We start from the raw sequence: 23,031 nt of genomic DNA, 5'->3' as shown, positions 1-23,031 counted from the left end.
GAGGGCAGGAGAGCAAGTGGGGCTAAAATACAGACAGTTGCTCTGTGGATGAACTTCTAAAAGGAATGAGTGACTCTTGGTTGCTCCCAATGACATATTAGTAGAGGCAGCACAGAGAGGTCTGGCTTTGCTGATTCAGAAGGCTTTTGTGAATCAGTCAATACCCCAGGTCTGAAGGATGTGGTCCATCGGGGGGTCATTGCTTTGCTTTGCACTGCACTTGGACCACTTTATTGTGTTCCTCAGTCCCCCTCCCCCAGCTAGCACGGGCTCAGGCTGGGGGGACGAGAGGAGGTCCCCCAGTCTGTGGTCTTGTTTCCCAGACTGGTTCTGGGATCAGCGGCATAGAAATGCAAATTCTCAGCCCATCTCAGACCTATCAACTCCGAATATGCATTTTATTAGAGGCCCATCTGGGTTACACACTCGAATCCCCAGGACAGTGTTATAGAATACTGCTGCCTGGGTCCCTCAACCCAGAGCTTCTGATGTAGTTGGTCTGGGGGAGTTCCCAGGCTGCAGGAAGGTTCCAGCTCCCTGGGTGACTCCATGCCTATCCAGGGTGAGAACCCCAGTCCAAGCCCCCAGCCTTCTTTGAGGGACTCGTGCTGGGACTGTTGAAGGGCAGCGCCTTTGTGGAAGCCACTTTGCATCTTCGGTCCTCATGTTGGTCCACCCTGTCCCCTCTGCCTCTTCGGAGCTCAGAGGAGGGCAGGTGATGTGGAGGGTTGAGGGGTGTCTTAGCCATGAAGGGCTGGCTGTCAGGCATCTATTGTTTGAAACACATGCCGACCTCAGCAGCAGCAAATCCTGCCGAGTGAGGAGTCTGGGGGCTCCCTCAGTCCATTCCCTGAGGACTTCCATCTGGAGGAGAAGGCTGTCAAAGAGTAGAGGGAGGAGAGCCCACCAGGCCTGGGTCAAGAGAAGGGGAACCGGGGATGTTGTCTGGGTGGAGTGCTGGGCCTCCTCCCCCTCTCACCTGGAGCTAGGGGCCAGAAAGTTAGGTGTGCCAACTCCAAGGTGTGCCCAGGAACCGTGTTACTCAGGGGGAAAGCAGAAATCAAGATGCATTCCTTAATGCCTTGATCTTCAAAGTATGGCCTTTGGACCAGAAGCATCAGGATAGTTTGAGGCTTGTTGAGAATGCAGAATCTCAGGCCCTACTGCACTGGACCTATTGGATCAGAATCCATAGTTTAACAAGCTCCCCAGGTGACTCACATGCACGTTAGTTTGCAAAGCCCTAGTCTCCTGGGCACCAGCTGACATGCATTGTCCAGGACCCACAGAGAGAGCAAGTCCTGGTATCATGGAGGCTTTTCCTGTCCAATAGGTTTCCAGGCTCCTCTGAGGGGTCTGGTTATGGCTCTGGGCTCGGTGAGGCATGGCAGGACCCAACTGAGCCAAAAAGGGGCCCAAGCATGGAATTTTCTTTCCAAGCAAACCTCTGAAATCTGCTCTCCTTGCACTTCTGCCGGCAGCTTTCTGCTCTGCACTGTCCTCTGGTGGTTATGGGGAGCCACTGCCGCCTCACATTGCCCCCTCTCTCCTGTCAACAGCCCATGTCCCAGCTGATATTGGAAGGAGGAGGATTGTCCTGCTGCTGCCCTCTGCCTTAAGGCTCAGGGACCCCCAAGAACACAATAGAAGCAGTTTGGAAAACACTAGGCTTTAGCGGCAGGTTAGCAAATGGAGGCAGCTCTTTTGTCTGGGTGAAGAGTCCTGGCTCAGTCCTTCTCCCTGTCCCTGCTGTGTCCTGGACCCCTTCTTGGAAGCCGTTCAGAGCTGGGGCATGGGCTGGAGGAGAGAGAACGAGTTTCTGTAGCGAGGATGTACAGGTGAGAGGTGGCTGGAGGTTCAGGGAGCCCTGCGTGGTGGCTGCAGGACACAAGGCAGCAGCCAGGTTGCGGAGAGCCTCGTGGGCCATTACCTGTTGGGAACTTTTCCCGAGGCCCACGGTTCCAGCAGGGCAGAGGCTTGACTGCATTTGCTCTGGGAGACTGCTTGATGGAGCATGGACTAATGTAGACACTGGGAACTGTGTGAGGCCAGTGCCATAGGTCAGAGAGCATGACGGGCTTTGTATGAGCCAGGCTTTGGTGGAGAAAGGCCAACACTCTCCCACACCCCAGAGAGAACATGTCAGCCCAGAGTCAGGAGCTGGCTGGGATGTGAGCTGGCCGGCTGCGTGGGCAAGGAGTGTCTCAAGAGACACACGACTTTGTGAAGTTTCTTCTAGGGATGTAACCCAGGTCTTCCCAAAGCTCCAAGAGCTTGTTTTCTTGGTCATATGGATGGAGCAGCCTGACTCCCTGCCCTGCCTGGCCTAGTTCAGCTGACCACTACCTGGGGCTCCAACACCTGCCAGGTCCATAGTAACCTCACTTCACATATTCTGGGGGAGCTGCCTTGGACCTCTGGTTGCCCTCCTAAGCCCAGGGTACTGGGCCCATGGGGTTACCTGAGGAAGAAAGAATGAGGGGCACAGAGTCCATGGGCTGGGTACAGGCCTCTGACTCCCGCCAGTTCTCCAGGTCTCACTTTGTACCCTCTCCCGGCAGCTCCACCCCCGATCCAGGTCCATCCCAACCTGGCCCGCAGCTCCAGCTCTGGCTCTGCAGTGGACTCACTGAGCCATCAGGAACCAGTCACCTCTCCTCCCAGATCTTGGTTTTCCCACCCAAGGGGGAATAGGAGTTTGGCCCGGAAATCATCTAGTTCTTGCAGATGCCTTTGGACTTTGAGAACCTGAGGTCCCGTTCCTCCAGCAGAAGGGCCAGGCTGCCCAGACCAGCCCCACCCTCCAACTTCCAGGGATCAGCCCTGCAAGTCTTTGTCTGAGTGTCTCTCCCTGTTGCACATGATAGGCAGGCTCAAAAATCTTGGCCAATTAATGCACCCTGGGCAGCCCTCAACCATGACCCTGGGAGTTGGTGGACAAATGCCACAACTTCCTGGAGTGGGGTGACTCTGAAGCCCCCCGACAGGTGATCTCCAGTTGCCAGCAGTAGTGATGAGCTTGATGACACACCCTTTATTACTGGGCTGTCTGCCTGCCTTCCCTGCTTTCCTTTCCACGCTCCTATTGGTGTTTTCCTGGGATCCTCTCTCAGATAAACTATTTGCTCTCAAATCTTTGTCTGAGGGTCTGCTTCCGGGGTGGGGTGGGGGTGGGGAACCAAATTAAGACAATATCTAGCTGAGTCACTTTATTTTCCTGATTTTTTGGTGCAGTATGAGCCAGAAAAGGGTGTGGGGGACAGATCCCTGGGCTGGGTGCAGGGAGACCCTGCTTTTCACCTGTGATCTTGGGACATAGTAATAAGAATGAAGAGGTGGAGTTCAGGCTGGCCCTGCATTAGGGGGCTGTGGAGTGAGACTCTAAGAAACGCTGGCCTTGACTTCCCTTCTGGGGCAGGCCCTCTCTGCCAGGCTGGCCTCAGGCCCCGGGACCCTTGCGGGCGACCACAAAGCAGATGCCCTCATTGATGCAGTGGGTCTCCGAGTAGCTGACGGGGGAGTACTGGCACCTCAGCACCTGGCAGCCGGCCTTCTCCACCGTCTCCTTCTCCAGGTGGAGCCCAAAGAACTTCTTGACGCCCACCAGGTAGTGCTGGGTGCTCAGGGCTACCACGGTGACCAGGTGCCCGCCCGGCTTCAGCAGGCTGACCAGGCCTCTCCCGGCCGCCCGGTAGGTGTCCACGTCATGGCAGGCGCACTCCAGAGCCAGCAGGGTCGGCACGCAGTCAACTGGAGGCACATGGGCGGGCCCCAGTGGGTGTGGCTGGTTCACGTCACACTTCAGTAACCTGCGTGACTGTCCTTCGGAGACGGGCCTCCTTCTCCTGCCACTTGCTCCTGTGGGGGAGGGTCATGGAGGTGATGATGAAAATTATGACAACATCCCTCCACCCCTCGACCCCTATGCAGGGGCTCCCTATGGGCAAGGCCCATAATTTAACCTGTTGAGCAACCCTTTGAGGGAGATTGTATTTCCCCCATTATACAGATGAGGAAACTGAGGCACAGAGGTTGAGTGATTTGCTCAAGGCTACACAGCTGGTAGGTGACAGGGGATTTGACATTTGATTCTTTCTTCTTCCTCTTTGTCCACTTCCTCCTTCCTCTCCTTCTATTTATCTTTCTTCTTGATAAGTCAAAATAATTCAATTTTTGATATATTACCTTATTAATTTTTCAAGCTGTAAAATATATATAACAAAAACTTGCCATTTAAATCACTTTAAATGTACAATTCAGGGGCATTAATTGCATTCACAATGTGTGCAACTATCACTACTGTCTGCTTCCAAAATTTTTTATCACCCCATACTGAAACTTTGTACCCATTAAGCATCATATCTGCATGCTCCTCCCTGCAGCCCTTGACCCTTTAAATATGCTTTGTTAAACATGCTCTTTCCCATTGCTGGGCCTTGGCCCTTGCTGTCCCCTCTGCCTGACACTCTCTTTCCCCAGATCTTCACATCCTTTCTCCTTCACCTCACCCAGGAGGCTGCTCCGAGGACTCCTCCTTGGAGAGGCCTCCTCTTACCATCTACTGTGGACGGAATTGTACCCGCCTCGTACTCATATGCTGAAACCCTAACATGAATATGATGGTATTTGGAGATGGAGCCTTTGGCAGGTAATTAGAGGTAGATGAGATCATGAGTGTGGGGCCTCTCATGGTGGGATTTGTGCCTTTTAAAAGAAGACACACTAGAGAGCTTGCTGACTTTCCTTTTCCTTCTTGTGAGGACACAACAAGAAGACGGCTGTCTACTAGCCAAGAAAAGAGCCCTCACCAGACCTGATCTTGAACTTCCAGTCTCCAGAAACGTGAGAAATGAATGTCTTTGTTTAAGCCACTGGGTCTATGGCATTTCTATGGCAGCCCGAGGTGATTAAGACATCATTCCACCTAACACAGCACCCCTATCTCTTGTAGGCCTCTACTCAGCTGAAGATTCTTCTCTAGAACACTTGTTTTTCCCTGAATATCTACCTCTATCTAGCTTGGTTGTGTTGTCTTCCCTACTAGTACTGGTACTGTAGTCCCAGTACCTAGAAGCAGGCGTGACCATCAGAATGCTCTCTGTGAATGATGACAGGAATGAATGAAGCCCAGGCTGGGTTGATGTGGAGACCCTGTGCTTAGAAACCCTCCAGCTCTGTCCCACTTCAGGCTGCCCCTACCTATAACTAGGTCAGAGCCCCATGGCCCAAGGATGGGTCAGGAATTTAAACTCTGATCTTTGTCCTGGCTCTAAGGTGGCCTAGAGGCCACTCTCCATGTCTAGGCCTCAGTTTCCTCAGCTGCAAAATCAGGGCCAGCCTCCTGCCTGTCCCCCCTGGGGCTCTGGTAGATGGGTTCCCTCTCTGTGAATTGGATGGGGAAGGTGCCTGGAGGGGTCAGTGCTGTTGGTCTGTGGGATTTTGTAAGAGTGCTTCAGGGGGATTCCTTGACGCCCATGTCTTCCCATAACAAGTCTCCCTCCAACATTAGGGTTAAGGAGAAGCTGCACCAGAGGAAAGTGAGATGTGTGTGGGCTAGAGCAATCAGGGGAGGCTTCCAGGAGGAGGCGGGACTGAAGCTGGTCCTGCAGGATGGGTGAGATACAAAGTATGGAGAGCCCAGTAGGGCAACCAAAGCTAAGAGCACAGGCAGCTCTGAGGCTGGAGGCAGGACTCACTCAAAGAGAGGGAGGTGTTCTGGGTCAGAGACCCAGGTCAGGAAGAACCTGTAGGGAAGTGGCAGGTGAAGCAGGGTGGCATGTTCAGGCTCTGGCCTGCGGGTGATGGGGAGACCTCATCTGAGAGGGATGGTGGCCGTGGGTACCTGTCTCCCTCCAGCTCACACACGTATTGCATGGCTGGGGACCAGTCGTTGGCCCCTGGCTCCTTCTTTAGCCACTTCTGCACCTCCTGGGGGTTCTGCCCTGAGTAGTCTGAGGTGATGATCTCCCAGAAGGCTTCACAGGCTGAGAGCAGCTGGTAGATGGTGGGCCCTGGGCCAGTGTTGATCAGGACGTCACCTCTCACTCCTGCTGCAGGAGACAGTGTTTTCCAGGGGCGTGGAAGAGGGGGACACCCTACTCCAGGCCCAGCTGTGGTGGATGGAGATGCCAGGCTCTGCCCTGCCCCAGGGCTTGCCAGCAGGGGAGGGTGGCTCACAGGGGATCTGATCCTGCCTTGGGTAGCAGCCAGGCTGTGTGGGGAGTCCAGACTCCCACGCCTGGGGCTCAGGGGGTGATGGCTGATGGGTGGGGCACAGCCTGGCACACACCACGTCCCCCTGCTGCCCTAAGGGTTGATACCAGAGGCCTGATAGGACAAGTTCTGCACTTCTGGGCAGGTTTTAGATTGACTTCTTGGTTAGAACTGGTTTATTTCCAACAGTCTTCTGACTCTGGGTTTAAAACAATGGTGAGAGTGACCCCCCCCGCCCCATGGCCCACTCTCCCACCTCCTCGTTGCAGAAGACAGAGCTTCTGATAAGGGATAAGACCTGAGCCAGTAGGTTCAAAACTGGCTCAGCCAATCAGGGGAGGCAAGGGGATCCAGTCATGAGTTGAGGGGAAGGATCTTTGCCTCAGAGTAGCACTAAGCGCACTGCCCTCTTCTCCCTGCTTCCTTCCTCCTCTGCTCTCCATTGAAACACACCTGTCTATTTTTCAAGACTTAGTGCCGGTCCCTCCTCTAGAAAGTCTCCTCAGATGTCTCTGTGAGCCTTAAGCTTTCTTTCCTCTGTATTTTTGTGGACATTGCTTAATATACCATTCTTGGCACTGATTACATAGTAAAGCAATGTTTGCTGAGTGATTAAGTAACCCCTAATTGTTCAGTATACTCCCTGCCCAACTGTGCATGGCAGCCCTGCGTTAACTGATCTTGAAGTTTGCTGTTGCCACTGACTGGCAGTCTGACCTGGGCTGGCCACCCCCCTGTTTCCCACCTCAGCCTCTCTTTGTGTGCACTGAGGAACCTGGGCGATAATCCCTGCTGATCACCCAGCCTGACTCACAAGAGCAGGGTTTTGTAAACTGAGCTGTGGTTTGGCTTTGTGTATCCATGAACTCTCTTAATTCTGAGTAAAAGATTAGGAGTGTGACTGTGTGTGTGTGTGTGTGTGTGTGTGTGTGTGTGTGTGTGTGTGCACGCGCATGCCTGTGCACCAGAGCTTTCCTCAGATTTTCAAGGGGATTCACGAGCCAAGGCTACAAAGCCTGGCTTTAAGGGAAGACAGGCAGAGATAGTCAGATGCAGGCAGTGTGCTCATGTCTGTTGTCTCAAATCCCCTCCAGCATGAGCCTGTGAGCCCTACAGCTCACGAGTTACCTTCCCATTTCACAGGGGGAAGAAACTGAGACTGACTGTCATAGACTCAAGCCTGGCTCTTTGGCTTCTAAGGCCAGTGCTTAGGTCCCGCTCAGTGGCCCCCCAGCAGAGGTCCTCATGAGTTCACAGGCTGAGTTGCATTTGCAACATCCTTGGTGAGCAGAGTCCTAGAGGACAGGTCCCCTGCCACTGGCAGCTCTTCCTGTCAGGTGCAGCCCTGTCTCTCCCTGAGATGGAGACCAGACACTCACCTGAAGAGAAGGTTTCAAAGAGGTTTTTCAGGTTAAATTTCAAGATTTCATTTTCAGCTACGGTGCCTGAATCGAAGGTGTAGTACATCTTTAAGTAGTCCTGGGAGTCAAACTCTTTCGTGTAGTCCTCTCCTGTGTACAGCTTGCCCTCCATTCTAGCTGGGACCTGGCTGTGTTTCCCATTGCTGCAGTCCTGTTATATCCACTTTCCTCTCCCTGCCTCTTCCCATCAGGAGTTTCATAATCTTCTTAGACAGACCCTCCCGCCCAGGGAGGAGCTCAGATTCCACATAGTCGGAGTCAGGCCACTATGTTGGCTTTTCTGGCTGGAGTTTATCTGTTTGATAATTATCTCAACACAGAAATGCAACAGGGTGGCCAACATGTGCTCCTGGGGGTTCTCAGTATTGGGCTCCTGAGAGGTGATGTTTTGAATGTACGTACTGCTGGTGAGGGTTAAGGTTGGGAGATCATGAAGCAGAGGGACAGCGCCACAGAACTAAGAGAGAGACACAGATGGACAAAGACACAGAGAGACCAAGCATCTGAAATAGGTCAAGGATGCTTCCCTCTTTGGGACTGGTGGAAAAATGAGACAAAGAAATGAAAAACCCGTAGCGTGGAAAACAGGATGCAGAGGTGGCTAAGATTTCACTGACTGAGGTCAGTGAGCTCGATCTTGAAAATAGTTTGTCCTGAACTTGGTTAAATATTTCCTCCTGTCTTCAATCCTGTTTACTCTATTTGCTTAATCAATCCTTTATTTTGCTGAGGGTAAAAGTAAACTTAGCCAGGGTCCCTGAGAAGGTTGGGAAGCCTCTGTTTGCACAAATCATTAAAAAACTATTAGCATACATAAACACAACATGTGATTAAATTGCATAGAATTTGTGCACACACACACACATGCAAACACTCACACACATATGACTACCAGTAAAACTAGGGAAAGACGAATAAGAGCAGTGGGTTGTATCAGTGACAATATCCTGGTTGTGATATTTACTATGTTTTGAAAGATGCCACCATTATGGAAACTGGGTAAAGCATACATGGATCTCTCTGTATTATTTCCATAGATGCATGTGAATCGACATGATCTCAAAATAAAAGTTTTATATAAAAAAGTGTTGCCAGATCTCTTTCAAAAACTCACCTAGGGCTTCCCTGGTGGCGCAGTGGTCGAGAGTCCGCCTGCTGATGCAGGGGACACGGGTTCGTGCCCCGGTCCAAGAGGATCCCACATGCCGCGGAGCGGCTGGGCCCGTGAGCCATGGCCGCTGAGCCTGCGCGTCCAGAGCCTGTGCTCTGCAACGGGAGAGGCCACAACAGCGAGAGGCCCGCATACCGCAAAAAAAAAAAGAAAATTCACCTAAGGGGCTTCCCTGGTGGCGCAGTGGTTGAGAATCTGTCTACCAATGCATGGGACACGGGTTCGAGCCCTGGTCTGGGAAGATCCCACATGCTGCAGAGCAACTAGGCCCGTGAGCCACAACTACTGAGCCTGCACGTCTGGAGCTTGTGCTCCGCAACGAGAGAGGCCGCGATAGTGAGAGGCCCGCTCACCGCGATGAAGAGTGGCCCCCACTCGCCACAACTAGAGAAAGCCCTTGCACAGAAACAAAGACCCAACACAGCCAAAAATAAATAAATTTTTTAAAAATTATAAAAATAAATTCACCTAAGATCAGAGGTTTCAGGTAGCAAACTCTAGTGTGTTTTGCAAATGGGCAAGTCCGGGGCCCTAGCCTGTAATATGCGCCAGGTGTGTCCCCCACCCTCCTTTGCTGCCGTCTTCACAACAATCAGTAGAGAGGATTTTGAGACCCTCCCCCCTCCCGTTGGAGACGAGGAGGATGAAGGTGACGGGCCTTTTCCCAAGGGGGTCCTGGCAGCAAGTCTAGGTCTAGATATAGATTCAAGGCCCATGTCCAAAGCCAAAATAAAGACCAGCTCCAAACCTTATTCTCTCCCCATCATACTACGCAGTCTATCCAGGTCCTTTAGCTGTGCTGCTCAAACTAGTGTGCCTGGGAATAGCCTGGGGACCCGGCTAAATGCAGATTCTGGTTCCCAGGTGATACTGAGGCCGCAGTGATGTGAGCTGCACAGCCTCAAGTCCTACCACCCAGAATCAACACTTATTTTTCAGGTTTTTGAGTTTCAACAGAATAGAAACTCTATTTTATTGTTTTCAGTGGAAATTTCCCCCTCTTCTGATATTACTAGAACCTGTACTTGTGGTATGTCCACGCAGTGAGAAAAGGGTCGATTATATAATAAATGGTGATGGCACAACTGCCTGTCCAGTTGGAAGAAAATAAAGTTAGACGTCTCTCCAATTTGTTAAAAAAGTGTGTTATATTCAGACTCAATTAACATAAATTCTAGGAGGGTTAAAATCATTGGTGACACTGAGTGTATCATATTTGTTGCAGGGTTTCTTGTTATCAATGTGCCCCCAGACACGGGAACCTGCAGTGGTTTTGCAAGGCCGTAGAGTCACCATGTGTGCCCCACATGCCTGCCTGGCTGTCCCAGCACGGGGTCAGCATCCCTTCTCTGTATCACTCTAAATGAGCTGGTAATGTCAGTTTTTAGTGCTGCCTAATAAACAGTACACAGAGGTCCAAGTAACTTGACTTAACTGCTCCTCAAGTGGTTGACAGGTAAGAGACTTACAAGTGTTCATTGTTATAAATAATCTTACTAATATCCTCGTGCAATAAGCTTTTTCTGCATTTTGGATTCTGGCTTTGGGCTGGATTCCTAGACATAAGATATATGGATCAATTTTTAAAAACTTTTCGTACAAATAATTTAGGTAAATACTTGCCAAATTATTTTTCTAAGGAAAACAATGCTTTTGCCGTTTATTGTTTCAGGACAAATATTTAATTTTTCTTTAATAAAATGTGTTCAATTATTTTTCCTTTGGGCTTGTTTCTATCTAAGCTTTGAAAATCCTTCCATGTCCAGAGATCTGATAGCTATCCAATTGTGATAGCTTCTGTGATGGTTTTAAAAAGATATTTAGCCTTTACTTTGGTGTTTGGTATGAGATGAGGCTCTTTGTGCCTGCTTACAACTTACTAGAGAAAAGTGTTATTTGCCCCTGCAGGTTCTGTACTCATTTCTTCACCCCACAGGCTCATGTGGGAAGAAAGGTAACAGGGGTATCAGAGTGGGAGATGCTGAGATGATAGTTTTCCTACTCTGGAAAATGAGATTGATTCTTTTCTCAGCTGGTCGACTCTTAAGCAGTTTATTTTCTTGATAGCTTGAAAATGTGCTCCTGTGTTTGAAATTAAAGCAGAAGTCTTCTTAAATGGAAATTTTCCTGAGTTATTCAAAGGTCACAGTATAGAAGGATGTTTAAGATAATGCAGACATTCTTAAAAGGGACTGAGACAGCCCTGGCATCAACAAAATATTGTCAAATTGATGAAGGCAAACCTTAGGACAGTGGTTCTCTCCCAGGGGTGACTTTGCCTCCCTTCCTCCCTGGATCATCTGGCCAAGTCTAGAGACACGTTTGGTTGTCACAGGTGGAGACTGGGTGCTACTGACATCTGGTGGGTAGAGGCCAGAGATGCTGCCAGACATCCTTCAATTCACAGTTGGGTCCCCCACCCCAATAAGGAATTATCTGGCCTGAAATGTCAGTGAAGCTGAGATTGAGAAACCCTTCTTTAGAACACATCCATAAAAGACTTGACTTTGAGCAGATTACCCTAGTGCTGAAGGCCCCTGGTTAGGCCAGAGTCAGGATGTGTGTTGGGATGGAGAGGGTGGAACTGGCGGAGAGGTGGTGGGGCCCAGACGGTAGAGGCTCTGGAATGCCAGGGGGGTTAGATCCATTCCTTTGGGCAGCAAGAGTCACTGGAGGCCCTGAGTTGAGGTGGGCCTCGTCTGTCCATTCAAGGACATCCAATTGCAGCAGAATGAATGAAAGAGTGGTCTCCCCTCACCCCATCTGGGCAGACCCCTGGATGCCCACATCCCACTGCTGGGGTTCTGGGTTCATAGATGTCCTCAGTTCAATTCTGGAAATGTTAATAGATGCTAAGCTGGGCATCTTCTATGTGTCTCTCACTATCCACTCTCCATCCTTCTCCATCTCTTGTGAGCCCCAGAAGGCTGACTCATGTGGACTATATTAGTGACTCTCTTGCCCTCTGGATTTCTACCGGATTTTGCAGGTTATTGTGGGGGAGGTAGGAGAGGGAGTCTGGGTATTTATTCTTTTTTTTTTTTTAAGGAAACTTGTCTCTCTCTCTCTTTTAAAAAAAAAATTAATTAATTAATTTTTGGCTTTGGTCTCTGTTGCTGTGCCCGGTCTTTCTCCAGTTGCGGCAAGCAGCGGTTACCCTTCGTTGCTGTGCGTGGGCTTCTCATTGTGGCTTCTCTTGTTGCAGAGCACGGGCTCTAGGCATGCGGGCTTCAGTAGTGTGGCTCGCAGGCTTAGTTGCATCCATGGCATGTGGGATCTTCCCGGACCATGGCTCGAACCCGTGTCCCCTGCATTGGCAGGCGGATTCTTAACCACTGCACCACCAGGGAAGCCCTGGGTATTTATTCTTCAGATCCTTTGCTGTCAGCACCTGCAGGAGGTCCTCTCCGTACAGCTCTGTCTCAGCTCTAGGATAATGGCTCCTGCCTGCTACTCGCCCTGGAGTACTGTGATGGTTAATTTTGTGTGTCAGATCAGCTGAGCCTTGGTGCTCAGATATGTGGTCAGAAATTATCCTGGATGTTTCTGGGAGGGTGTTTTTGGATGAGATTAACATTTAAATTGGTGGACTTTGAGTAAAGCAGATTGCCCTCCATAATGTGGGAGGGCCTCATCCAATCAACTGAAATCCTGAATAGAGCAAAAGACTGACCTCCCCTGGGCAAGAGGGAATTTTGCCAGCAGATGGTTTTTAGACTTGAACCGGCTATTGGATTGCCTCTTTCTGGTTCTCCAGCCTGCTGGTCCACCCTGCAGATTTTGGACTTTGCCTCCATAATACTCCATAATTTTGTGAGCCAACTCCTTAAACTGAACCTCCGGGCTTCCCTGGTGGTGCAGTGGTTGAGAGTCCGCCTGCCGATGCAGGGGACGCGGGTTCGTGCCACGGTCCGGGAGGATCCCACGTGCCGCGAAGCGGCTGGGCCCGTGAGCCATGGCCGCTGAGCCTGCGCATCCGGAGCCTACTCCGCAATGGGAGAGGCCACAACAGTGAGAGGCCCATTTAAGAAAAAAGAAAAAAAAAAAAACAAAAAACTGAACCTCCTTATATATATATATTTTTATGTGCACACACACGCAGCCTGTTGGTTCTGTTTCTCTGGAGAACCCTAATTAGACTAATTAGATTAGAAAACTGAGCCTGAGAAAGATTAAACAATCGGCCCAATATCTTCCAGCCAAGAGTGTAACTGCTGCCCTCCTGGACAGAAAACAGGAGCCCCAGGTCCTAGTCTGGAGAAGATTCTGGCTGAAGTGTTCAGAGAGGCCATCCTGGGGGTAGGGCCTCTAGGTTCAAGGCCAACTGGGAGCCTCCCCTGCATGTCCAGCCTTTCCTGGGTGGCTTCCTCTGGGAGGGTAGACAGGGACAGGCAGATGGGCTGAGGAGGAGATGACCTGGGGAAACGGCCCAAGGCTGAGTTGAGGGTGGCCTGGAAACTGCAATGAAGTGTGACTTCCAACATGTTACCCGGAGCCTGGGCTTGGGGCCATCTCTCAGCCTGGGGGGGTCACACCTGGCCAGGCTGTTCTCCGACTAACCCTCCTGCTCCTCCAGGCCCAGCTGCCTCTTAAACATCTCCTACCTCCTCAGCAGGACACTCCCCCGCACTGTTCCCCAATCAACTGTGCAGAGTGACGTCATGGCCATGAGAGCCTAGAGGCCATTGCCCAATCACCGTGTCACCAGGGGGGGGACAGTTATGACTGGGAGACAGGCAGATGCCTCGAGACATTTTACAGATGGTTCAGCTGAGGCCCTTGGAGGCTGAGGGTCCTGCCAGCAGGTTTGGGGCAGGACTGAGACTCCACCCAGCACTACTAACTCCCCGTGTAGGGCTTTTCCCGACACTCCTTACAGCCATATCCTGACTCGGCCACAATCCCACTGTTTGCCCTTGGCCATCTCGGGGTCTCTGAGGCCTGGCTGTGCCACGGCAGGGCTGGGCTTGACGACCTTGAGAGCTTTCCTTGCCCCACCCCAAAGATCTAGGGGCTAACCGAGAGTGCTTGGGAACAGGTGCTGTACTCTCCTCACTGCATTTCCTGCTTTCTGGTCCAGCACGCAGCTCCAGAGCTGTGGGGAGACAGCCCCCCACCTCCTGCATAACATCTGCCCAAAGACAGGGACGGGCCCCAGCCAGCCCTCCACCTCAACTCCCACTCCCTGCAGCCCCTAGAGAAGACCAGGCTTCCACCCCGGCTGGCAGCCTTGGACACCTTTCCCCCATCCCCCATCCAGGTCCCTGGAGAGATGCTCAAGGGGCTGCCAGAAGTGGCCTCTCTGCTCACCGGCCAAAGGTCCTGTGGAGACACTCCAGGTTAAACTTGAGCCTCTCGGCCTTGGACTACAGGCCGCAGCTGAAGCCATAGTAGATGGCCAGGTAGTCCCTGGGCAGGAAGTGCTTCTGGTACCATCGGTCCCCGTGAGGCTGCCTTCCCTGGTGGCCCTGGGTGTGTGCCTCCCATGCAACTGTAGAGCACCCACGGACACGGTTTCAGAGTCTTGACTCAGTATGTGAAAGACAAGGAAGCTTCTAGACAGTGGAGAATTGGTAAATGTTTCACAACCAGTTCTAAAAAAAGAAAAGCACTGATTTGTGATGACTGCAGTTTCCATGGTGTAAATACTCCCACCATGGTTGATTTCAAGCTCCTAGTGGTTTAACAATCGGCTTGGAAAATTCCTAAAAATTTAGCAGTTGGCTCTCCTGAAATGATATACGTCAGTTTGAGTATACCACTGCCTCCAGACTGGGGCTGGCAGATTTGGCAAATAAAAATATAGGAAGCTCAGTTAATTGAATTTCAGAGAAACAAAATACATTTTTTTTTTTTAGGGTAAGTGTGTTCCCAAAATTGCACAGGACATACTTATCTGAAATAAGTCTTATTTGTTCATCTGAAATTCAAATTCAACTGGGTGTCCTGTATTCTATCTGGCAGTCCTACTCTAGCCCCGAATGGGAAGAGACACAGCCCAGGAATCATGGCTGCTGCTAATACATAAGGTGCCTTTGTGCAAATACATAAGGTGCCTGTGCGATTTGTTAATTCTATCAGTTTTCTACATTTATTAGTTGACATACAAATGTAAGGACCTTCCTTCCTTCCTTTCTCTCTCTCTCTCTCTCTCTCTCTTTCCTACAGTAAATATGGACTCATGGATTCTTATTTCTATTCAATGGGTTATGATCTATATTATTGTCATTACTTACTCTGATGCACAGATTTGGCCAGTAGGAGTCCCTTTCAGCTGGCTTGTGTGTTCTTTTGACATGTCCCTGTCATTCTTTGAGCACTTCCTTATTAAGTCCTCCTTGTCTGTCACTCTCAGCTGAACCTAATGCTAACCAATATAATCAGGCATGGGAGTAAAAGCAAAGGACTGAGGGCTCTAGGCTGCCTGCTTTTGCTCTGGTCCCTGAGACCCATCACATTGCCTGCCAGCACATGAAGTGGTCCATGAAGCAACCATCCCTGAGCCTGAGTTGACCTGGGGAGGTGCGGATAGCTACCTGCTCCAAACAGCCTCCTCTGGAGCAAAGGACTCAGGCAGAGGAACCTGGGAGAAAAGAAATCCTACAACAACCTCCAAGCACTGCCTTAAAATTGAGAATGGATCCCCCTGTCTTTAGGGAGACTGGAATGGAAGGGAAAATTCCAAATGACCATCAGCTCAGGAGCATGGCACAGCTCAGGAGAATGTTCCAATAGCCAACCTGCAGCAGGGTGCCCAAGTCAGGCCATCAGAGCAAGAGCCCCAGACCTTGCTGTGTACTAAGAGGTCAGAGAAGCAGGGGAAGGGAGAGCAAGAAGCAGGAGATGGAACATTATGAAGAGCAGGAGGCCTCCCCAGGGCAGTTTCGTGTCAGGGCATACACAAAAATGATAATGTGTATTCGGGTAAATGGAGAAGGCTGCTCATGGCTGTACGGCCTGTGATCTCTGGCCAGATAGGTTTCAGCCAGCTGCCCTGAGGCCCGAGGAGGTCATGATCCGAGCACACCCACACCGAATTTGCAGCGGGTTGGTGTGGACGCTCCCATGGGGAAGCCCTGGTCTAGCAAACCCTGGAGAGAGGGACCACTGCCTGCAGTTAGGTTTTTACTCATTCCTGGAGGTCTGTATTATTTAGGTTGAAAAGATAAGCTGCTGTAACAAAAAACACCCCCATCCCCACTTCCAAAAATAAAACCAAACAAATAAATAAATAAACAAAGCCCAAACCAGATGGAAGTTTACTTCTCTTAATTGTAAGCCTCTGAATTCCAGGCCCCCTGGTGACTCCACTCCATGTAGTCATTCAGGGAACCAGATGCCTTCTGTCTTATTTCTGCCACCCCCTAGGGAAGCGTGCTCAAACGTAGGTGAGCATCAGAATTACATAGAGGTCTGGTTTAATACAGATTGCTGGCACCACCATCAGTAGATCTGATGAAAGGACTGAGAGTTTGCATTTCTAACAAGGTCTCAGGTGGTGCTGGTGTTTTGGGGGCCACAGTTTGAGAATCACTGCCCTAGGGTGTTGTCTTGTGTTTATGGTCACAGCACACACCCATAGGTGCAGCTGTGCTCTGGCTTGCTGGAGAGTGAAGAGTCTGGAAAAGCTGGAGCCTAGTCTTAAAGGGCTGGCCCTCTCATTCCCTCTCACTGGTGACCACTTAGTTCCATGGCCACATCCAACTTCAAGAAAAGCTGGGAGATACAGTATGGCTGGGAAGCCACTTGCCCTGCTCCAAATATATTTTCACGAAGGAAGGAAAGAATGGATTCTGTGGGCAATCAGTGGATTTTGCCACAGTGTTTTGGGGGAATTTTCCATTGATTTGCTTGGACCAGAATTTTTATGTAGAATGCTTTCTTAGGGGATATTATATTGTGATTTCCAAAGGGTGACATCATATTGTTTCACTCAGGAACTCACAAGTTGGGACTGACAGCTGTGTCTGAGGGTCTGGGGTCTTCTCTTAATGGTGAAAGCATCAGGATGTGGAGTAACTGTCAGAGACTGCAGTTTTCCCCAGAGAAGAAGGCATCTTTTTTTATCTGGGCAGTGCTAAGGAGCTTTGCTCAAGAATTTCTCAGGGCCATTTCAGAGTGAGTGTGGAGGTAGTAGGATACACATATATATATGAGAGAGAGAGAGAGAGAGAGAGAGAAATCTGCAGGGCAGGCTGGCAGTCTGGAGACCCAGGGAAGAATTAATGTTGCAACTTGAGACAAAGGCAGTCTGGAGACAGAATGCCATCTTCCCTGAGGGGCCTCCGTCTTTTCCTCTTAAGGCCTTCCACGGATTGGATGAGGCCCAACCCATTATGTAGGGTAATATGCTTTACTCAAAGTCGACTGATTTAAACGGTAATCTTATCTAAAGAAATACCTTCAGAGCATCAGGGACCCCATAAACTTCTATGGTTAGACTCACACAAATGCAGGAACTCATTCTCAGATGCACATAGCCTCCGCTGCACAGTGATAGATATGATTTTATACACATGTATGCACACATGCCCGCAGAACCCTTTCTGTGTTCTAAGACATCTAAATTGTCCCTCCAATGTAAACTCCACTGAATGTCCCTCCGCCCCCTTTTCCTCCCCCACTTCCTCTGGACCTCAGGGGCATTTAGTCAATTAATAATACGCCTTGGTTCATGACATCTTCTCATCACTGGTCCCTGCAAGGGCATCTTTTATTAACTAATGAACCAATAGAAATACTATAGCAAACACTTATGAAACAAATGTCCCCATGACACCCAGAACACTGACAATTACTTATACCTACCCTTGTGGCTCTCCCTTACCCAGAGCCCTTGCCTCCCACTCCTGAGGCAGCTGCTCTTCTGAATCATGTGGTCCTCATTCCCTTGCTTTTATTTTTGAAATGCAATGCTGAATCTATATTTCCTACAAATTCTGATTTTTTGGTTTACTTTGTTTTAGGTTTACATGGAGATCTGCTGTATGCCATCTTTTGGGGGTTAACTTTCTCTTTCACAATTCCATTGCTAAGCCCAGTGAGTAGTAGTCCATTGGATTTCTGAGTAGGCAAATGAAATGACTGCCTATCACTAGTGAGGCCAACGCTCATCTTGGCTAAGGCTGGTTTTAGGCCAGTGTGTGGGGTGGAGATACTGTGTTTGCATGCTCTATAACTCTGGTTTATTTAGTGGCTCCAGGGGTGGATCCTGGAACCACTTGGAACTTGGACAAGCATTAAAAAATGCTTATATGGAACTTGGACAAGCATTAAAAAATGATTATAGGTATTTATAATGGTTGGGTCTTTATTTTGATGATGTTTTTGTCACATGTCTGCATGTTCATTGTAAGGAGTCATTTTTGAGGACCACCACCATTCACATTCTGTCAGGAGAGCTGGACTCCCTTACAGTACTCTGTGGGATTCTCCAACTCACAGGAACACAATGCAAAAAAGTCAGGATGACTGGCTGGGATCTGTTGCAAGAAATGGGATATATGATGCAATCCAATCCCTCCTTCAGATTGCTGGCAGGACACCCTTCACCCTTCCCATACTGACCAGATTGTCCCCCTTCATGTGGCATCTTAAAGTTATCTTAAGGTTATTGTATCTCTAGGAGCCAGCTATGTATCTGGAAATACAATGCATTTCTGTGCTTCTCTTGCTTAACCATTCCATTCCAATGTAGTAAAAAAAAAAGTCCCACAGTCAGGCAAGTATAACACACACACACACACACACACACACACACACACACACACACACACACACACAATATGTCTAACCTAAAATCTACCTGGATTACTGATTGTTGTAATTGCCTCCTAACTCAACTCTCTGTTTCTACACTCACCCCTCTACAGTCTATTCTCAACCCCAAAGCCAGAGAGATCCTGTTAAAACCTAGCTTAGGGCCTGTCTCTCCTCTGCTCAAAAACCAATTCAGAGTAAAAGCTCAAGTCCTTCCAAGAGTCACAGGCCTTCATAGTGGGTCTTACTGCCTCATTCCCTCCTAGCCTCCCTGTTTCATAAGCACTCAGGCTCGATGCTGTCTCAGGACCTTTGCACTTGTTTCTTCTACCTGGAGTGCTCTTTCTCTGAGTATCTGCATGGCTTTTATCCTGTCTTTCTTCAAGTTTTTGCTGAAATACTACTATTTAAGTAATCCTTACGGTCTAATGTTTGTGTTTCCCCTAGATTCATGTATTGAAATGCTAACTGCTAGCATGATGGTATCAGGAGATAGGGCCTTTGGAAGTGCTTAGGTCATGATGGTGGAGCCCTCTTGGAGGGGATTTGTTCCATTATACAAGAGGCCCCACCAAGTTCCCTCACTCTTTCTGCCATGTGAAGATGCAGTAGGAGGATAGCCATCTACGAACCAGGAAGCAGGCCCTCACCAGACACCATACTTTCCTTTCCTTTTTTTTTTTTTTTTTTGGTACGCGGGCCTCTCACCGTCGGGGCCCCTCCCGTTGCAGGCTCAGCGGCCATGGCTCACGGGCCTTAGCCACTCCGCGGCATGTGGGATCCTCCCGGACCGGGGCACGAACCCGCGTCCCCTACATCGGCAGGAGGACTCTCAACCACTGCGCCACCAGGGAAGGCCCCATACTTTCCTTTTGAAATAAATCTAGAAGCACGTATGTTGGCTTAAAGTCAATAATATGTCAGTAACAGTGTAGGTTTTATGGACTGAATTGTGTCCCTCAAAATCCGTATCGTATGTTGAAGTTCTAACCCCCAGTACATCAGAATGTACGTGTAGTTGGAGGCTGGGCCATTAAAGAGGTAATTAAGTTAAAATGAGGTATTTAGCATAGACCTAATCCAGTTGACTGGTATCCTTTTAAGAAGAGAAGATTAGGACACAGACATGCAGGGGGAAGACCACGCGAAGACGCAGGGAGAAGGCGGCCATTTATATGCCAAGGAGAGAGACCTCAGAAGGAACCAACTCTTCTGACACCTTGATCTTGGACATCTAACCTCCAGAACTGTGAGAGAATACATTTCTGTTGTTTAAGCCACCCAGTGTGTGGTACTTTGTACACCAGTGCTAGCAAACCAATACACTGGGTGATGTGCGGATGGGGTGGAGATTGTGAAGGTGGTCCCCAAGTGACTGAGTGTGAGGAAGCTGGTACTGGGCAAAGGCATGGCTTTGGCTGGAATCCTAGCCTTGTCAGTTCCTAGTTGTGTGATCTTTAGCACAATGTTAACCTCTCTGAATCTCAGTGTCTTGGTTTAAAGAATGGGCCGATAGTAAGCACCTTGCCTGGAGGTTGTAGGATTAAAGATGTGATAATGTGTGTAAATGCCTGGTGCTCAACAACTGGCAGTCTCCTTATGGGAAGGCAGGCACCAAGGGTGCCAGGGATTCATCCTTTAATTTGAGCACCAAGTCAGCAGAGACTCCTGGGCCTCCTTATCCCTGCAGCGGAGGCCAACCAAGGTGAGTCAGCACGGGGGGAACCCGGGAGACGGCTGAGGTGCTGGGGGTGGACCTCTAGGGGCCACTTCACTGTGGGTTTACTCCTCTAGGAACCAGGAGCCAGGCACTCTCCCCAATTCACACCTTGTGAGATGCGACTCAGATTGGAACAGCGACTTGTTTTAGGCCACCCAGATAGGCAGGGCCAGTGCCTGGACCCAAGCCCGGAGCCCGCGGCCTGATCCCTGGGATGTGCGCACTGGGCTTGTACCATCTGGGCTCCGCCTCCAGCTCTCAGGGCAAGTTTGAAGGTTGCTCCGCCCCTTCCCTCCCGCCTTCCCAGCCGGCGCGCTCCCTGGGAAGGGGCGGAGTTCTCCGGCTCTGATGACACCGTCGCCACGGTAACGCGGCCATACTGGCCGCAACGGACCCGGGATCTGGGGCTGTGGAGCTGCGGCCTCGTGGGCAGACCGGAGCATGGACAGCCTCTTCGTGGAGGAGGTGGCGGCCTCCCTGGTCAGGGAGTTCCTCAGCAGGAAGGTACGTGGCGCCGCCCTCACAGCCCTGGGAAGTTGCTCAATTTTGGGGGTGGTGGGGGGAACAGTCTGGGGGCATCCCTGCAACCTCTGCACCTTCGGGGAGGGAGCCCTTCCCCTGCCCGCTGCTTGCCCTAGAGATGCCCAATGCAAGCGCCACTTTCCCGGGCCTGGGGAACTACCTTTCCCAGGAGCCATTTCTGTCACGGTGCACTTCCCGCAAAGCGGGGCAGGACCGCGGCCGTCCTCCCGGGCGTCTCCCTCCAGAGCGCGCGAACCAGTGGCCTGGGCCCTCCCCATTTTCCTAAAGTTCACGAGGCTCTGGGAGCCCAGCAGGCCGGCCTTGCCGCCGGGCTCCATAACCAGTCCCAAGGCTTACATCCCACTAGGAAAGAACTCCCCCACAAAGGAAATCCAAAGGGCTAAAAAAAGTTCTTGCCAGTCAAACCTTTTAGTCCTGTTCATCAGTGGGTAGTTCAATCGTTGAGGTCGTTTTGTTTTTAAGTTCTCCTATTGTCTTGTCCCAGGAGAGTTTTCAGAGAACTCAGAAGTTGGGGAGGTCCTTGGCTCCCACCTGCCCTGACAGTGGAGATGAAGGCAGGCTGGGGAAGAGGTCACTGGGAGTCACTGTGTATGGGTGTGTAGGGAAAGCACCCACTGCTGACCCAGGCTGACCACCTGCTATGTGTTTGGTTTCCTCCTGGTGTCATGTTGGGCGGGGACGATGGGCTCTTGTCTGGCATTAAAAGACACACACAAACAAAATAAAGTGTTTTGAATGGGGGAAAGGGAAGTGCTTTGGAGTCAGAGGGAACAGTTCAAATATCTGCTATTAATTAGCAGCTCAAGCTGGAGTACCTTACTCACTGCCTTGATTTCCTTATCTGTAAAAGAGGAATAATAAGACCTACTCTTGGCAGATTTATAATGAGGATTAATAATAATGTACGGGCAGGTCCCAGCCACTGTATCTGGCACACAGTTGGCATTCAACATTGTCTCCTCCCCCATCTCTGATGTGCACCTGTTTTGAAAGTGTCTTTCTTTGCTTTTTGAAAATGTATTTTTATTTAAAATGCAATGTGGCCTCACTGTACCTGCTCTGTTTTTGTGGCTCATTGACCTGCTATCACCTAGTCCTGGCTACACAGGGGATATCAGTGATACACCTTGTGAGGCCGACCACGGCCATCGTTTCTTTTAAGTCTGGGCTACCAAGCAAAACTCTCTGAGACTTTTCCTCGTGCCTATCCTTTCTCGAGTACAAACGAAATCCAGAGACCTCACCTGATAGCCAAGGCTCCCCTGTAGCTTGACCTCGCCTTACCAGCCCAATCTCATTTCCAGCTTCTCCCACATGCTTTCTTTTTTTCCCTGTTCCACCCATGGCCCATCCCAAGTTCCATTTCCTTCAAGATGTCTCAGGTAACTGCGGCTGAAATAACTGACTCATTTGTCTGTGGTTTGCTCATCGGTGCTCATGTCATAGTTTATACATCTGCCTGTCTCACCCACTAGACAGGTCCACAGAGCTGGCACCTGAACTGGGAGGAACCTTGGCAGTGGTCTGGTTCACTTGGTCTCCTCTCCTTCCTACTTTTCATCGGGGCACACTGAAGCCCCGAGAGGAGAAAGGAGTTGCCTGCAGTCATTCAGAAAGCCATGGAGAGCTGGAACTGCAGCTCAGGTTGGCTGCTTTGCTCATCACCTTCTGCGCCGGGGCAGAGACTGTGTACTCCCCTCAGGGCTTGGCACAAGGCAGGTACCGGGCGGTTCTAACCAAGAGAGTGCCCATCGTGGTGCAAGATGCCTGTTTATTTTCTCAAATCCTCATAACAGTCCCGAAAGAGGTATAATTATTCCCTTTCACGAAAGACTATGATCAGACTGGCAGGTGAAGAAACTTGCCAGGGTGAGCAGGTCAGATCATGTCACTCCTCTGTCCAGAACCCTCCATGAGCCTCCTTTTGCAATTAGAATAAAACACCAGGGAAGTCCTCACCGGGGCCTCCCAGGCTCCCCATGATGTGGCTGCCGGCTCCCCCTCGAACCTCACCTTCCACTCCTCCTCCTCTACCCTCCAGCCTGCTTTGTACCCAGCTACACTGGCCACCTCCAAGCGTGATCCCCCTGCAGGGAGAATCATGACAGTCTCCTGGCAATGGCAGGGTCCACCAAGGTGACTCTTCTGGTGCCCTAGCCTTCCAGGCCTCCCTCCTCTCGTGCCCCAGCCTCCCTCTCCTGCAG

General features: G+C 50.4%; 2 protein-coding genes across 2 annotated transcripts in view; one reads left to right on the top strand and one right to left on the bottom strand.

Annotated features, from left to right (window-relative positions):
• Positions 1 to 3,211: 3,211 nt before the first annotated feature.
• INMT (indolethylamine N-methyltransferase) lies at positions 3,212 to 7,746 on the bottom strand. Its single transcript, XM_059073584.2, is given in 4 exon segments — positions 3,212 to 3,814; positions 3,816 to 3,858; positions 5,843 to 6,050; positions 7,593 to 7,746. Coding segments are annotated over 4 exon segments (780 nt in total). The 3' UTR covers positions 3,212 to 3,439.
• A 12,879-nt stretch (positions 7,747 to 20,625) lies between these two features.
• Positions 20,626 to 23,031, top strand: part of MINDY4 (MINDY lysine 48 deubiquitinase 4) — a 116,010-nt gene continuing 113,604 nt past the window's right edge. Inside the window, exon 1 of the mRNA XM_059073570.2 lies at positions 20,626 to 20,788. Coding sequence (XP_058929553.1) covers positions 20,726 to 20,788 — 63 coding nt within the window. The 5' untranslated portion in view covers positions 20,626 to 20,725. The remainder of the gene's footprint in view (positions 20,789 to 23,031) is intronic.

The sequence above is a fragment of the Kogia breviceps genome, chromosome 9, assembly GCF_026419965.1.
Source record: "Kogia breviceps isolate mKogBre1 chromosome 9, mKogBre1 haplotype 1, whole genome shotgun sequence".
NCBI classification, from domain to species: Eukaryota; Metazoa; Chordata; class Mammalia; order Artiodactyla; family Physeteridae; genus Kogia; species Kogia breviceps.
This window is presented reverse-complemented; position numbering and strand designations above follow the sequence as displayed.